At 37.4% G+C, this 14,278-nt stretch overlaps 1 protein-coding gene and 1 long non-coding RNA gene across 2 annotated transcripts; both read left to right on the top strand.

The window, feature by feature from the left end:
• Positions 1–3,205: 3,205 nt before the first annotated feature.
• On the top strand, positions 3,206–9,957 carry LOC146464463 (uncharacterized). Its single transcript, XM_085129761.1, has 6 exons — positions 3,206–3,238; positions 5,041–5,423; positions 5,980–6,117; positions 7,395–7,493; positions 8,121–8,188; positions 8,543–9,957. Exons 1-6 carry the CDS (start codon positions 3,206–3,208, stop codon positions 8,572–8,574), a joined length of 753 nt encoding a protein of 250 aa, XP_084985887.1. The 3' UTR covers positions 8,575–9,957.
• A 1,893-nt stretch (positions 9,958–11,850) lies between these two features.
• LOC146464462 (uncharacterized) lies at positions 11,851–12,881 on the top strand. The gene is made up of 2 exons (XR_014868471.1): positions 11,851–12,353; positions 12,748–12,881. It is a non-coding gene; the product is annotated as an uncharacterized LOC146464462 (long non-coding RNA).
• The last annotated feature ends 1,397 nt before the right edge of the window (positions 12,882–14,278 follow it).

Genomic DNA, 14,278 nt, shown 5'->3' with positions numbered 1-14,278 from the left:
GGCTCCTGTGAGCCAACTCGTGAATGCAGATGACACATAGTAATTGAAATTTAGACGGCTACGGAAACTTCCTTGAAAGCTAAAAGAAATTATATCTTTGCCCGATTATGTAACGAAAAATAACCATTCTTGTACTATAAAAATGATTGTCAAACTGTTCTCTACAGATTTAATAAGATTATTTTGATGCGCCGATTAAAAAAAAAAAATCACGTCTCTTTTTTTTTTTCAAAGTTCATAGAAGCACGCCATGTGCGGCTACGTCATGCAAATTCGTGTCCCCGATAGTCCGGGGCTACTGGATTTTGCGATCGGGCTAGTGGATTCTGACCATCACTTGCCCGGCAAGTGAAGTTTTTTTGGGAATTAAAATTACAAAATCACTGTAGGGCAAGCCGATCTCACAAAGGGAAATATGTTCAACAAAGTATCGCATTACATTTCATGCCCGACATAAATGCGTGAAATTTTTCCTTTGGAGTTCAGTCCACGCAATCGTCAAGTAAAAATAATGAAGTATGACAAGCTCTTGCTAAATAAGAATTATTTATCGACCGCGTCCTTTTGCTTTCCCATAAATTACCAGTTGTAAATTTCGAAAATGAAACATTTTTTCCCTTTGAAACCTCTATGAAAGCTGACAAGATCTTAAAGTGTTCATTTGCATAATTTTGTTTACGACGTCAATGATGCGTGACATGGCACGTTCCACTTTCGCGTGAAAACTGACAAATTAAATTATTTTTTAATTAAATTATTTCTAAATTAAATTATTTTTAATTCTTCAAAGAAACCGCACTCCGTAGAAAAAAACGAAAAAATCCTATAACTTTGCTCAGATTCAACGAAAAATCTCCATTCTTACACTAAAATGATTGTCAAATTATTCTCTACAGAATGAATGAGAGAATTCTGACGCGTCGTGAAACAAATTTTCACGTTTTTTTTTTTTTCACTAATTGAGTTTACGACACCGGACTTTCTGAAAAACTGAAAAAACTTGAAACTTTGCTCAGATTGAACGAAAAATCTCCATTCTTGCACTAAATGATCGTCAAATTATTCTCTACATATTGAATAAGAATTTCCTGATGCGCCATGAACAACAAATGTTCGCGTGTTTTTTTCCACTAATTGAATTTAAAACTCATTCACTGCGCACGCCCGAAAGTTAACGACAAAACCGACTGATCGACTGATCGACCGACCAAGTCGAGAGTCAGCTATCGCTATAACTCGTTCATTGCGCATGCGCGCATTCACGAGTTAAAAATAATCAGAGCCACCGATGATGCTCAATATTCGTTTAGAATGTTTTCCTATGAGGAAAGACCTTTTAACAAAATAGAGAACGGTTCTTGGGAGGGTTTCTTTTGGTGGTCTGCCTTGTACGGGGTCTCCGACTCTTTTGTAGGCTATCCTTAGGGCTCTGTTTATCTTCTTTCTCCCTCTCTCGCTCTTTCTTCCTCTCACTCTAATCTCTTTATCTCTCTCTGTTTTCTTTTCTCTTTTTTTTTCTTACTTTAATATCTTATATAAATATATGTTATTGCACCAGCGTGAGGTCCGTATTGAAGAAGAAGAAAAAGAAGAAGAAGAAGAAGAAGAAGAAGAAGAAGAAGAAGAAGAAGAAGAAGAAGAAGAAGAAGAAGAAGAAGAAGAAGAAGAAGAAGAAGAAGAACCTTTATTGATTTATACCGCTCAGCGTAGCCCCTTCAGATGCAAAAAGCTGTCTGTTATCAATGGGAGCCCTGAGCACAATTTGCTTGCCGCGGATGCGAAAAACTTATTAAATGCGTTGGCACTGTATTACTTGTCTGAAGAGACAACGCCGTGTATTTTAATGTTTGATCGTGTTTGGAGACGTAACTTTCTTTTCACCCGGCAGGATTTTCTTCATCGTCCTCCAAAACGATCTGTGATCACCACCACTTTCCTCGATAGGCCGCTCATTATAAGACGCTTTCGCTGATCTTATTTCCATTTTACCTGTTCTATCCAAGGTTTTAGAACGGGCTGTACAACTATCTTCAGCAAAACAAGATCTTGAGCCCTTGAGCCCTTATCAGTGCGGGTTTCGGAAGTCTCGGTATTGGGAAAATGTTGGTCAAGTTCTTTTTTTTTTCTTTGCAAGTTTATAAACCGAGCCGATGGCAAAAAAAAAAAGGAACGAGACCAATATTTTCCGAATACGGACGGAACAAGCTAGTTCAATGAGGTTTTTATTACATAGACTTTCCTGCTTGTTGCCTTCTGGTCCAAGTACAGTGAAACTATTTCATGTTCAAGCAGTGCGAGAAAAAGTGCAAGAAAGTAAAAACTCGATCCGATTTGACGGCTTGAACAGTTCCTACTTCATAACCTTAATTTAAAACATTTTTGCTTTGTTTTTTGTCAGGATTGAAACACTTTGCCCCTTTCAAAAGTACGTTGTAGCGGAAGCGGTCCATCTTAGCGGTCCGAAAAGGAAAATTCGGACCGCTCGCGGAGCCAATCAGGATGCTCCTATTCAGCCAGGACCGGTTCGGCTATGTAATAAATAAGCGTATTAAAGCTTCTTGAAAACGGCACTTGATCGATATTATGAAAGAAACAAGACGAATCTAATCGAGAATACCCGATCCCTAAACGAAAGCCTACTCACCGAAGCAGTAGTACAGTAGTACATCTTTCTTTTGTACAGTAAAAGTTCACTGAATCAGAAGCATTTCAAAACAGATCTTAAAGATTGTCAATATTTTGGTGGGTATAAAATTTTTTACCTTATTTACTCTTCGGATACTCCGATTAAAATCGATTTTAATCCGAGACTTACACTGTTGGGAAGAGGATTGGAAAATCTTAACCGTGGAACGTCATTTGGGAGTACGGAATAATTCGACGAACTCTGATTTATTCCTGGCAAAACGTTGCGATGTTTATAAACATAAAAATACTCTCTCTAATGCAATGCTTTCACGTACCAAAACATGACAGGCTCAAAGGAAATTGCGCTATCTGAATTTGAATTTTAAACTGGCAGCTCGACCAATAATTGGGAAGAACGTACTTTGCATCATCAGTGACGTCATTGAAGAGTATATAAACACACGCGACTCGCGAAATCGTCAGTTTTTCACTGACTTTCAGAGCTTGAACAACTTATGTCACTCTGTCTGACAAAAAATTGAAAAGCTTACCTGAAATGGGTTGTTTTCAGTCAAAAATGCACATTCCACGAGTGTATAAGAGGGCAAGGGTAAGCATAACTTAGCGTTTGTTAAAATATTTGAGTTTACCCGTAAAAGAAACATCTATTTGATGTTTTTATTTTTAGTAGCGCGCTTTGGAGAAAAACCGTTGGAAGCGTCGACAAGCGGATGGCGTCAGTATTGCCATAAAAGGAAAAAATTTGAAATAAATATGACCAATCAGAGAGCGTTGTTTCCAGGTCTCTCGCGTCAATAATACTATGGAAACGACATTTGAAATAAATCTGACGAATCACAGAGCGTTATTTCCAGGTCTCTCGCGGAAGTAATACCATGGAAACGAATTTGAAGTAAATCTCACGAATCAGAGAGCGTTATCTCTATATAGGTCTATTGCGTACCCTCGCTTGTAGTTGCTTCTCTGTTTCTTTCATGTTCCAAGTGTAGCCCTTTATGCTCAAGCAATTTAGGCATGATAAAGATAGCAAAGAGTCGTCAAGAGTCGAAAAACCAAATTTGTTGACTTTTTCAACTAAAGCACATTCAAAACGAAAGTCCGGATTAAAAGTGTCACCGAACTTGGCCACCTCGCGTGAACAGAAATACTTTTGATTTCCTACGTTTATCACCTTTTAGGTATATTCTTAAAATTAAGGGTTAGCCATATAGTTTGGAATTATGTCTCACTGCCAAGTCTAGCGACAAAGAATTGTATTTAATGCAGTGACTGAGAACAAATGAACAGTAACAACGGCAAACAGAGCACGCGCACGCTAAATCAACCAATTCAGCGTTTGTCAGAAGAGTAACTTTGGATACCGTAACTATGCAACATCAATACCCAAAATCGTGAAATTCAGCTGTGCATCCATATCCATGTTGTTGTTTCATCATCTCACATCTGAAAGTGTTACGTTGTGTTATGCGCAGGAAATTTTAAGCGCTCAAACAAGGTACAACACTGTTGTAGGTACATTTCCCTGTTTGCGCGCGAACTATGAATACAGGCCGAGTTGTTTTGGCAGCAAAAGTTCTTTTAATCTAGAAAAGTTGACAATAACAAAAAGCTTCGAATGAAATGAGAAATAGTTTGTTTCACAAACTAGTTATTAGATTTGTAGATCGCAACGTTTCGACTGTTTCGACTGAATTCAATTAAATGGTGAAGTCGACCTCATTACCTGATGAAGACTATTGCAGCTTATGTCACGATCTACAACTCTAGTGACCATGGATGTGGGACAAACGATTATTTTATTTGTTATTAGATCCAAAAAGATGATCAGGATGTCTTTATATCTTTTCCCGCCTCTGAAAAAGAAATTTTGCAGACATCGAAGAGTTGCAATCTGATAGCAAACTTTCTGGAAAGAGCTGATAGAAAAGAAAGTAAATCTTCTTCAATTGTGAGTTTCGGCCGGCCTCAACGTACCAAAATTAGATAATTTGTGGTCGACAAGCTAGGACCGAGTAAGAATTGGAGAATGCAAAACTGGGGTCCATTACCTTAGAGGCTCCTGAAGAATTGAAAAGAATTTCTCGATTGTAAGTTTCGAAGCTATTGGAAAGAATCTTACGCCAAAGAAAATAAAAAAGTGCAAAAAAAAAAATAAGCTTTTTTGTTCAAACTAGAAAAATCTCAATGTTTTCGTTGTATACGCGTCCTTACAGTACTACAGCGCACACTGCATGATGTTCCAAGTTTTGAGGCGAATGGTTAAACTTTGCGTAGTAAGAACAATTGCTATTTTATTTAAACATTTAAACATTCAAGTGTTTCCTTTTTTATTAAAAAAAAAATAATAAATAAATAAAAAATGTATTCACCTGACACAATTTTGTTTCTTAGGCTACCGAGGGAAAATCTTGGTATGAGGAGGAAGCTGTATTTAGATTTAGCCCTCCAAGTGAGCAAACGTTGCCACAATCAGGCCCCCAAACCGCGTCAGTTCCTGGGCCCTCAAAAGCAGTCCAGCCCACAAGTTATTTCTGTGAGGAATTTTCGTCATTAATGTTCATGACAGAAAAAGTCTCTGAGTGGGTGGACCTGTGTGATAGACAAACTTTGAGTGCTTGTCTTGAATCATCCTTGAAATATGAAGGATTCCATGAGAATGGATTCCATCTGCTCACCCTGACTCCAAAGCAATTCTTAGAAATGAGAAATAATGATAATATCGCCATTTATTCCCTTCATGGGAAAAGTTGCACGGCCTTGGAACACTTTTTGAGGTACGTTTAAATCGAAAAAATATCTATACTGCATACTTGAAATCGATCCAAACGTTAACAAAAATGCACACAGTCCAGACGTCTTCTACTTCATCTACGTCCTACTGCAATGAGAAATTTTAAAAACGTTTGTGTGCAGGCTATAAATAATGACTCTTCTCCGTCCAGCAGTGCCAATTATTTCACGAACCAAACGAGGCCCGCGGATGTCCAACGACCTTTTTTAATTCAGAAAACAACACATGCAGCATATTTTTTATGTTAATTTTTACAGGGTATTTTATACCCTATAAACTAGAGCGTGTTAGATGCGAAACCAGTCACGCCATGCACTTCATATAGTACACACTGACCCAACGCAAATTGCAACTGACCTGTTCCAGGCACAGATATTATCATCTTTTCCGCTCTCTTCGCGCGACACTCTTGAGCACCTGCATGGTGCAAGCTAAATTGCCTTAGCTCTTGCTCTGACATAATCTCAAAGCTGTTGTAACGTATCAAATCGACCTTATGTCTCAATTTTGTTTGTTTTTTCCTTCTTTGTAATCCACAGTTACATCCCAAACGCAATTGAATCAAAGGTGAACAATGATCCCTTTGTTCTTGTGATCCGGGATATATACTGTATGTCAGGGTGTAGCGAGGTGTGTGCTGAACTCGTCAAAAGGGCTTGCCAAAGATTGAACGGCAGGTACGCTGAGGAACATTGTAATGTACAACCACATTTATGCTGTTACAGTAACACTCCGCAATTTGTCCTTCAACGTGTCTTGCAATTTCGTTGTGCTATTGCAACACAAGTAGCACGAAACGTTGGGAAGTGTAACATACCCTGAAATGAACTTGTCTCGCAATGCAATCACCATTATACGCAGTAGAACCGACTTCTACTTTTCAAAACTGTTGCGGCAACAAAAAGTTGCAAGACATGCTCATTTCAGATTCGTGCAACTTCCGTCGCAACAAAATTGCGAGGCAAGTTGCAAGAAAAATTGCCCAGTATAACAGTGGCTTTAGTCATGGGCCCGGTTGTTCAAAGCTCGGTTAAGCTAATCCTGGGTTAACATAAACGTTAATTCAAGTTTAATGCCTAATCAATAAGGATTCTTTCAAAAGAAGTTTATCCTTTAGTTTTGACTTGGACTTTTCTTTACCATCAGCTTAAAATTAGCTCTTGAAAACATTTAAAATAAGCGAGATGAAAACCTCGGTTAATTTTTAATCGGGGATTTGCGTTAATCGGCTTTCGAACAACCGGGCCCTGGCCCAGGAAAACATAGGAACACGAGTACAAAATCGTGCTTATTGCCACCAGTGATCGAAATTTACTGAAAATTCGTCAAAACATAGTTACTAACTATGGTCAAAACAACGCCGTTCAGCGACCACGAATTTTACTCGTGGTTTGTACGCATATGATTTTCTGTATTCAGTTAAAGGGGTTTTCTTGGCGAGAGTGATTGGTTAGAGTAATCCTTTAGTCTTGGTCTTGAAAGTGGACTTCGCATGACCAAAACTAACGGAGTTACTCTAACCAATCAAAGCAGACGAAGACAACTTCATTCGAAATCTTTGTTATCAGAAAATAAAATATAGAGAAGTACTTGCATTGCTACATGTATTTTTCTAAGCTGGTACAAGGGCACCCAATTGCCCGTTTCGATGGAATTTCTGTTCGGAAAGACATTACGCGCCTCACAAATGCGGATTAAATTGTGAAGAAAAACTGGGTTGTTCCTTAGCGAAAGTAAATTCATCTCGAGAATCCAGGGAAAAACATATTAAACATTTTGCTTCGAAGGTCTTGTTCGATGTCCCTGCTTGTAATCGAACTCAAAATATTTGATTGCGACTCCGAACTCAAACGAACAAAAATTCTCATAATATGGACAGCTAGCATCTTGATTAAGTTTAATTATAATATTAACGAAATAACTTAGTTTTAATTAAAGTACTATCTGTACACAGGTTTAGAGAGCAATTCAAGAGAGTTGTTATTTACAGACCAGTAGGTCTGCTAGCAGTTGCTCTCTCTCATCCACAGTGCCGAAACCTGCCTTTTTCCAGGTAAGAAAGCAACGTTTTGATACTTTGTATTACTGGTACGCTTTTTATTTCAAAGAAGGAAGCCAAAATCCAGGAAAAGTTTCATAAGATGAATGAAAAAACACAGAATTGCGCTCAGTTATAAATTGTGAACCTTTTATCTAAATTCGAAGCCACAATCCAGGAAAAGTTTCATAAGATGAATGAAAAACGCAGAATTGCGCTCAGTTAAAAACTGTGAACCTTTCACCTACATTCGATTCGGTTTTTTTCTAAATGAGATTCGACTTAAAGGCACGTTGCATAATGATGACCCCAAAAATAGATGCGTCCGTAACAGAGTGCCTATTTGAACTGAATGAATGAATGAATGAATGAATGAATGAATGAATGAATGAATGAATGAATGAATGAATGAATGAATGAATGAATGAATGAATGAATGAATGAATGAATGAATGAATGAATGAATGAATGGAAAACATTATTTCACATTAAATTAAAGATAGTAAAAGATGTTTTATTTTCTGCGAGGATTAAGTAAAGTGTATAAATTATTTACACTACTTTCTTGTGTTTGCTTATTGTAAACAAACTCCACAATAAACTGTCACTATCTTCAAGAGATTTATATCTTCTCTTTTTCAGCTATGAAGTTAAGTATGAGTTAGTTGTGGCAGACCAAACCTCTCTGGGAAAGCTGGCCAAAGCTACAGGTATGGTGTCCACTAGCAATATTCAGTTAACATTATTCACTTGGTGTCCCTTGTCACGCCAGTCATGTTTACTAAGTGAATCCCCCGGCTACAGCTCTACAATAATTCATTCATGTAGTGAATAAAAATATTCAGCTTGTACTAAGCGCTGGTAAAACACAAGTACAGTAAGTCGGTATTGGCTTTGATTTGGTTCTGTCGCCGATTGGCTTAAAATAAATAGGCCAACTCGATCCTGCACAAGGGATTGATTGGCGTACCTGTACCTGTTTTCTTAACTGGGTTCTATTGTCACTTCGCTTATTCCTTACATTTAATAAGCACGCTAACAATTTAATGATTTTTATGTTACAGGTTTTCCAGGCAGATTTATTAGCAGAGATTGAAAAGTTCATGCGAGTGTCTACATTAGTTTAATTAACTTTAATTTCTGTCCAACTCTAAAGAAAATTGCACTAGATTTCCTGACTTTAAGTATATACTAGAAAGTTTAAAAATCTTGTATGATCTTTGACAAATGTTTCTCATTTCAGTAGAACAAAATTTTATCCTGTAAATATTTCGAAGTATGGAAAACATTGAACCTCACATTAATTTTTTAAGCTTTTTGTTTGGCTTTGATTACTGAAAAAAAAAAAACCCAACTAAAGCCAAACAAGCAAACAATTAAGTAAGTAAATATGGAATACTGAACAAGTAAGAGACTTTCAAAGTCACTTCTGATTTATTTAATATATTTATAAATATATGTCAGTCTGAGGTTACGAATTAGAGAATATTATCGGGTCATTTAACAGTAACATAGGTTAAAATAAATAGCCGAAAAAATGTTTATATTTACTTTAGCGCAATAGCGTGTTCGTTGATCAGAAAAAGTCACCTAAAAAGATAACGTTGATAAGGAAACAACAGGTAAAAAAATTAAACGAAAAAAAACAAACAAACAAAAATTTGTTTTTACGTGATTTCCTTCAGAATTCTGGTTATATTCGATGTTCAGCTGTTGTGAACGGCTAACTCGAACACAACCATTTTTTCAATTTGGTGTTCACGTTTTAGCATAACAAAAGCAGATGTTTTAAATGTGATCTCAAACAGAATTCTGGTTATATTCGATGTTCAGCCGGTGCGAGCCGCTAACTCGAATATAACCGTTGTTTTTTTTTTTATTATTCTTTAGATTAATTTCAGTGCAACTCTAATCAACGAACGCGCTAGGAAACGTCATGTATCGAAGAGGAAGAAAACAAAACAAAACAAACAAACAAACCTACAAACTAACAAAAAAGATGCCGAGTTTTTACTTGATTTCATTCAGAATTCTGGTTATGTTCGATGTTCAGTCGGTGTGAGCCGCTAACCCGAATATAACCAATGCTTTTATTTGTTATTTATATTATTTATATAATTTTAACAAACAAACAAACAAACAACAAAAAAGAAAAGTGTTTAAATGTGATCCAAACAGAATTCTGGTTTTATTCGATGTTCAGTCGATCGGTGTGAGCCGCTAACTCGAATATAACCGATGCTTTTATTTGGTGTTTATGTTTTAGATTAATTTCAGTGCAATTCTAAACACCAAGGAAACGTCATCTACCTAAAAGAAAGAAAAACAAAACAAAAACAAACAAAAACGATGTTTTGAACGCCTTTAGTTTTTTTTTATTAATATCCGTTATTTTTGAGAGAGAGCAGGAGACATTTTTGCAAGATATAATGTCTTCTGTGTCAAAAAAATAAATCAGAAGAATTATACGCTTTGAACGATAGTATTTTCATGCTTGGAAATCTGATAATAAAAACAGTTTGTAATTTTTAGGTATAATTTTCTGAAAGTATTGGTTTCATGCGTTCTATCGTGCGTATTGTACAGTAACATTAGATCATATTTTGTAATAAATCAAGTGAATATCTGTAGTAATTCAACTGTATCTTTCCTGTGTGGTTGTGTGGCTGACATCCCTCGTCCCCCTTTAGCCAGCCTCGCAGTCGTTTCCTTGCAAAGGTAGCGCGGGGTTCCAAGGAGAAGCACCCTGTGTGGTATGCGTTTACGTGGGATTTTGTTCGTTTGTGCGGGAATTGCCGTTTCTTTCGCTCTCGTCCCAATTTCCGCGCGGTCAAAAAGCCAAAAACGGACAAAACCCCAGCGGAAACGCTTGCTACGCAGGCCAGGCGAGAAGGAGCTCCTTTCGCGTTCCCAGCCTTCCGCAGCTTCATGTGTTCTCGGAATGGAAATGATTGTTTCGCAGGCTATTCCTTTCTTTCCTTACGACTTTCTTCGTCCCATCCCGTTCAATCCCATCCGGGGTCCAAATTCTGATGCTAATCAGTAAAGCAACCGACCATAACTTCACGGGAAACTAGCGCCATAATGAAATCTAGAACCACCCAAAGCGTCTTTTAAGCACGGTTGTAACGTTGCGTTTGGTTTGTTTTTCGGAGTAATTCTTAAATTGTTACGAGTTTAATTTGTTATTGTTTAGGAATCAAAGTTTTTCATTACATTGTAATATTCGGCTCTTTATTTTCCTCTGCTGCAATTGCTACGGTAAACATATGCATATTATAGAGATAAAACTTGAACGATCTTATGAAATAACTGGATACATTATCGCCTTTGGCTTATCAGCCCTAGTCTTTCAACCCCCAAGTGCTAGACGAGTGTGGGACGTCATTGGTCAATCATTATGCTTTAAATGCCACTTTATTCATTGCAATAGACCTTTTCATAACTGGCGGTCGACTTATTATTCTTTTTGATGAATACATTAATTAGCCCTATTGACCTCATTTGGAAGGAGGAGTGGGGAGCGGGGATTGGGGATGAGCTGGAGTTGGGTAGGGAGGCTAAGACCCGTAACCAGACGTATTTTATTTGTTTGTGGGGCGAGAGAAGACGGAATGAGTCTTTTCCCTTCGTCCCTTCCCATGACTCCCCGCGATATACGTCAATACGCCGCACTCGGTAGTTGAGCCAAAGTGATAATTTATTCATAGCTCCAGTGATATATTCGAGAGACGGGTAGCGCGCGCGGGCGACTCGCCCCCCGAATATGGTACTCGCTCAGTTTTTGCGTTTTTCCGCGCAGGATTCTCGAGCAAAAGAGAGGCTTCTCGCCGTCTACATTGGTGTAAACAATACAATTTAGTATTTTATATTGAAATTCCCCAAGTTTTTACTCTAATGTAGCGTAAAAGGCTAAGGAATAAACCATTTTCTAATCAACAATTGTATCTGAGTATATCTTGGGCGGGATTTGTTTTTCTCAAGAAAAAATTGATAAATCTGCTTCGACGACTGGGGCATCTTGTTTGTCGTGGTGCTCCCATTGTCGTTAATGATGCATTAGTGAAAGCTTTAGCAAGACTATGCCATCCAGACTCAAAATGAACAAAAGAAGCAAACAGGCAATCAGAAATACATCTTAGAAGCAAGGGTTGTCATTTTTATTAAGAACTTTCCAGTATTTCTACCTCCTAAACCCGTATTATCTCCCAAACATCTAAGTGAAAACCTTTTTCAGAGTAAACAAAGGCGATTGAAAGACCAACAAAAGCACAAAGAAAAAGTGAAAGAAAAGAAGAAAGCGAGAAAACAAACAAACAAAACAAAACAAAACAAGCGTACTGTCTAAGTACGTTTTCTTGTTGAAAAACTCCTTTAAAGTGCTACTACGATCAAAACTTCATGTCACGTATGAAACAAAAACACGTTCTTTACAGCTTATCCGATGTGGCTGTACCTGTCTTGGTCACTGAAATAAAGTTTGGGCCCCGTAAATTGAAAATATTGAGCCTTGAAAACTGGTGTTTTCGAGTCCGCCATTATGAATTTATGTTCCAGTGAGCCCGCGGTATGAAAGTGATTGGAGTTGCGGTATTTTTATTCAAACCTATTGTGTTTTTGTCGTGACGTAATACTCTCAACTCGCTGATCGAGCGAGTACTGTAGTCCTCCTTCTGGCGACGAATTTCAGAGCTGTTTTGACCACAGAAAGCTCTCCTGGATCGTTTTCGCATGATATAGGCAAAGGAAATTAAGAAGTCCTGACTCTGTAGAGCTAGTTCCGTCTGAAGAAGAGGCAGCCGAATAACTTCAGTAGCTAGCGCTTTTGCTACAAGAGAAGGAAGAGCAGACTTTGCTGAGTCGTTCATCTCTCGGGTAAGATATTAGAGATAGAGATTGATATTTAGATGTGTTATTTGCTGTATTAACAAAACAGGCAAGCTTTAAAAGTGTAGTGCCTGAGAATCCTCAACAATTTCTCTTGACTACTAGCCAGTTCATTCCCCGGAGGTAGGCTACCGGAGACTCAGTTGAATTGAAATCGAAGTCAAGTCTAGGTTTTTAGCTTTGCTTTCGAAAGTTTGCCTTGGTGTTAAATTAGAGTGCACAGTTAAGTTTCGGTTCCGAGTAAGCTTACTGTTTTTGCACTTTTTTATCATGGAAAAAGAATACATATTGTAGTGAAAAGCTCTGTACAATGGCTTGAATTTAAGCTGATCGTTCCCTTGTAATTGATGCTAAGTTTCCTCTTGGTTCAATATTTTCTCAGGTGCAAATATTCAAATTGCTCCCTTGAGCGACTTACCAAGCCTGGAGAGTGCTGGTGCTGCATGGACATCATTGTATCCAGATTTGAATAAGTACAGTAATCAATAAACAAATAAATTTGCAAGGCAACAACAATTTGCAATGATTTGTTTTCTTCCCTTGCACCATCATGAACAATGGAATAGTATTAACAGTCTTTTCTGTGTACATATATTTTTTTTAAGGTGGCTCACATCAGGTTAAACACCACTGCACTGGATGCTTTAACGCACTGAAGAAATGACTAGGTTTATAAATGAAAATTTATTAAGGCATGCTTTCTGGTAACAAGCATCCACCTAGGCAAATGAGGGGAGGAAAAGTAGGAATTTTGCAAATATACATGTACATTGAAAACAATATTCTTGGGAGTTAAAGTTTGTGATTCAGGTATTAATTGAAATTTTTTTGCTTATTCTAATGAAGGGTCAAATCAACCTCACAACAAACATCCTTTGTCCTACATGTCTAAGGGCAAACCCCCAAGCAAGTGTTGATGAGTCTGATACACTGTTGCTGTGGTAACAGTTCTCGTTACTTTCACTTTTGGTGCGGTGAGAGATGGGCAAATGCATGCTACCAAAATGAAGTAAAGTTGAGACTGTTGTGAGCCACCTTTGATTTTTTTCTCAAGGTTGTTCTTCTTGATCAGTGTTTATTCTTAGAAAATGTAGATTCAATTTCATTTGTACAACAACAAATTTATTGGTGAAACAAGATTCTGGCACTCTTTTTCAAATGAACATAAAAAAAAATTATTAATGTACTGCAGACAATGAACCATAAACCTTATTCCAAAATGGCTACCATATTAATATTGTTTATATTCAAATTAGTATTTATTTAAAACCACACCAAAAGAGAAAACATTTGAGTTCTGGTTGCTATACATGGCACAGGAATGTCTGTGCTTCAGCTCCCTATTAGCAGGGAGCAGGGGGTGGGGAGGGGGGGAGGTGGAGTGTCATGAAAGAATAAGCAGTGAAAACAGAGGGTCACATAAATTTATGCTCTTGCAATCATAATTTATAGTATGACAGGGAGAGCGAGTTATATACAAAAGACAAAATAAAATTTGTTAGTTTAAGTCATTATTTAACAAAAGCAAGACAAGTATTAAGTATTAAAATATTAATGTAAAGGAAATGTGTAGCATAACGGAGTTATATGATGCCAATGGGCTCTATAGATGATTTGAATTATGTTGGGGCAAAATGGTTCCAGTAAGTAACTTACAGTTTGCCTCCATTCTTGTTTTCTTTTTCTGGTATTTGAGCTACATTGTATTACCTGTTCAGGGGGAGGGTCATGAAATTTTATTTGCATTGCTATTGAGGGTCACATCATTTTCATTGCTCAATTTAAAATCTCCACCTCCCCCCCCCTCCCCACTAATTTCTGACCAGTCCCTAAAACAGAAGCCTATGTAATGGAAAGAGTTACAATGAGGAGGCATGATGAATGAAAAGAAAACAGTTCTTTTATTGATTCTA

Source organism: Pavona decussata, unplaced genomic scaffold, assembly GCF_977016875.1.
Source record: "Pavona decussata unplaced genomic scaffold, jaPavDecu1.1 SCAFFOLD_163, whole genome shotgun sequence".
NCBI lineage: Eukaryota > Metazoa > Cnidaria > Anthozoa > Scleractinia > Agariciidae > Pavona > Pavona decussata.
The sequence above is the reverse complement of the archived record's forward strand: the minus strand, read 5'-3'. Positions and strand labels throughout refer to the sequence as shown.